This window comes from Belonocnema kinseyi, chromosome 7, assembly GCF_010883055.1.
Source record: "Belonocnema kinseyi isolate 2016_QV_RU_SX_M_011 chromosome 7, B_treatae_v1, whole genome shotgun sequence".
NCBI lineage: Eukaryota > Metazoa > Arthropoda > Insecta > Hymenoptera > Cynipidae > Belonocnema > Belonocnema kinseyi.
In genome coordinates, this window is record NC_046663.1 from 110,383,811 (window position 1) to 110,385,876 (window position 2,066).

The window sequence follows — 2,066 nt, forward strand, 5'->3', positions numbered from 1 at the left end:
CTAATCTAAAATAGAAATAGCGCTAATGTTTCTCATTGGGTACGCCTCTTTCTTTGCTACCTCGTTCAATTTTCTGAAGTCGATACAGAGTCTGTAATTTCCATCAGACTTCCTGACAATTACCACGGGCCTATATAATTTGCTCTTACTCGGACTAATAATTCCCTCATCCTCGAGCTTTTGGGCGGACTCTCGTAAGGATTCAATCTTGGCAGAATAATGCCGATAAGCTTGTCTGAAGGGAGGATGTCCACTGATATCTATATGATGTTCTACCATGTGTGTGGAAGCAAGCTTGGCTGGCATGAAAGGAATTTTTCTCTTAAGAAAATCTTCTAAATATTTATCCTCCGAAGAATTTGATTCCTTTATGTCAACACAGTCTTGTACGGCTGCATTTGATAGAGAAACATCAGAAGCTTCCACACGATTACTCGAAACCTTCAGTGGTATAATGGCTCCATAGCCTATCATTTGTCTCTGATATGTTTGCCAGATACCGTTGCCTAATCTCCAAATTCGTAGCTTAAATCTAACATCAAAATCAAACAATTTGGCAAAATCGTAACCAAACAAAAGTTCACAGTCAAAAGTTGGCACAAAACGAATCAGCAAAAATTTGCTTATACCTAAAAACTTAAGTGGTAAAATGGCTTGTCCGGCAGTTTCCTCAATTACCCCGTTAGGACACATAATTCCTGGGCGTGGCTGATCAGCTAATTTCTTCAGTAAGGTACTAAAATTCCAAAAAGCTTGTCTGCCTATATAAGTGCAGTACGATCCGGGATCATAGAGTTTGTTTATTGATTGGCCATCCACACAAACTGTATGGCGCCTCTCGTCAAGTACCATATTTAAGGCCCTCACGAGACTTGACCGGTAGTTGCTGCCATCTTAGGCTCCACGCCCAGATCCAATCTGTAGAGTAGATTCCATCCCGGTTGACCATATAATAGTCACCGCCTCGTGGCTAATATGCCAGTAGTGGCAAAGATGGCCGCCCGTCAGTTGTGACCAGTGCCGAGCCAGTTGTTGATTTGGCACGCGATATTAATTGAAGATCGTAGGTAAACTTTGGATGACATGAGTTAAGTTCGGATCGTCGTGAGTGGAAAATTCGACAATGGGTGCAAGGACTGTGGTGGCAGTGCCGCGCTGACAGGTCGGTGGGAAAGTGTTTATCTCGGAAGAGATTTTCCTTGTCCGGCATCTCAAAGAACAAAGATATGTCATCCGATTTCCTCAATACATACAATAAAAAATTACCTAGCCCTAACCTAAACTTAATATTAAGCATTTCTATCTGTCCTGGAGCAAAATAAACTTGACAAAATAATTCAGATTTTCTATCCACACTCACGCAACATACTACAATTTTCCTGACACATTCCTTATTTAATTATGCTTCTGAGTTCGTGCTAGGCAAAAACATATCGCGATCTTTCGAATTATTTATTTATATATTTGATGATGCTTTGGGCATTTGAATAGCAAAACTAATTATGCAATTTTTCTTACAGGATGACAGACCACAAGGATTACTCATTCAATATCGAGTTGTAAAAAGAAGTTTTCATAATTCAAAATATATGTAACTATAACGAAATAAATAAAGTAATTTTCAAAAAAGTTATCATCATTTTTGTTCTTTGTAAATTCGCATCTGCAGATGTATGTGCAAAGTTAAAAAAAAGGAAAAGGTGTGCGACATGTCATCTAAGAATGATAAAAAAAAACATATTGATGCGCGATATGTAAAAAGCCGGTGTTTGAAGAACATGGCAAGAACAACTTTTTTATGAAACTTATATGATTATACATATAATAAATAAATATTCCTTTTTGTGAGAAAAGTAAATTTTTCTTTTATTTATTATATGCATGAATCACAAAAAATAACCTATATTTAAGTGTGTAAATAAATAGACTTTTTTAAGTTTCTTAATATTTATTTATTGCACAGTTATGAATTTATTAACAATTTTTCCATTTCCTAAAGTTTTTGTTTATATTTAGATGATTATTTTTAAAGAAGCGACACAACTTTTATTCGGGATTTTTTTATA

General features: G+C 36.1%; 1 protein-coding gene across 1 annotated transcript; it reads right to left on the reverse strand.

Moving 5' to 3' along the window:
* LOC117176622 lies at positions 1-852 on the reverse strand. The gene has a single exon (XM_033366875.1). The coding sequence runs from the start codon at positions 850-852 to the stop codon at positions 1-3; it is 852 nt and encodes a 283-aa protein (XP_033222766.1).
* Positions 853-2,066: the final 1,214 nt, after the last annotated feature.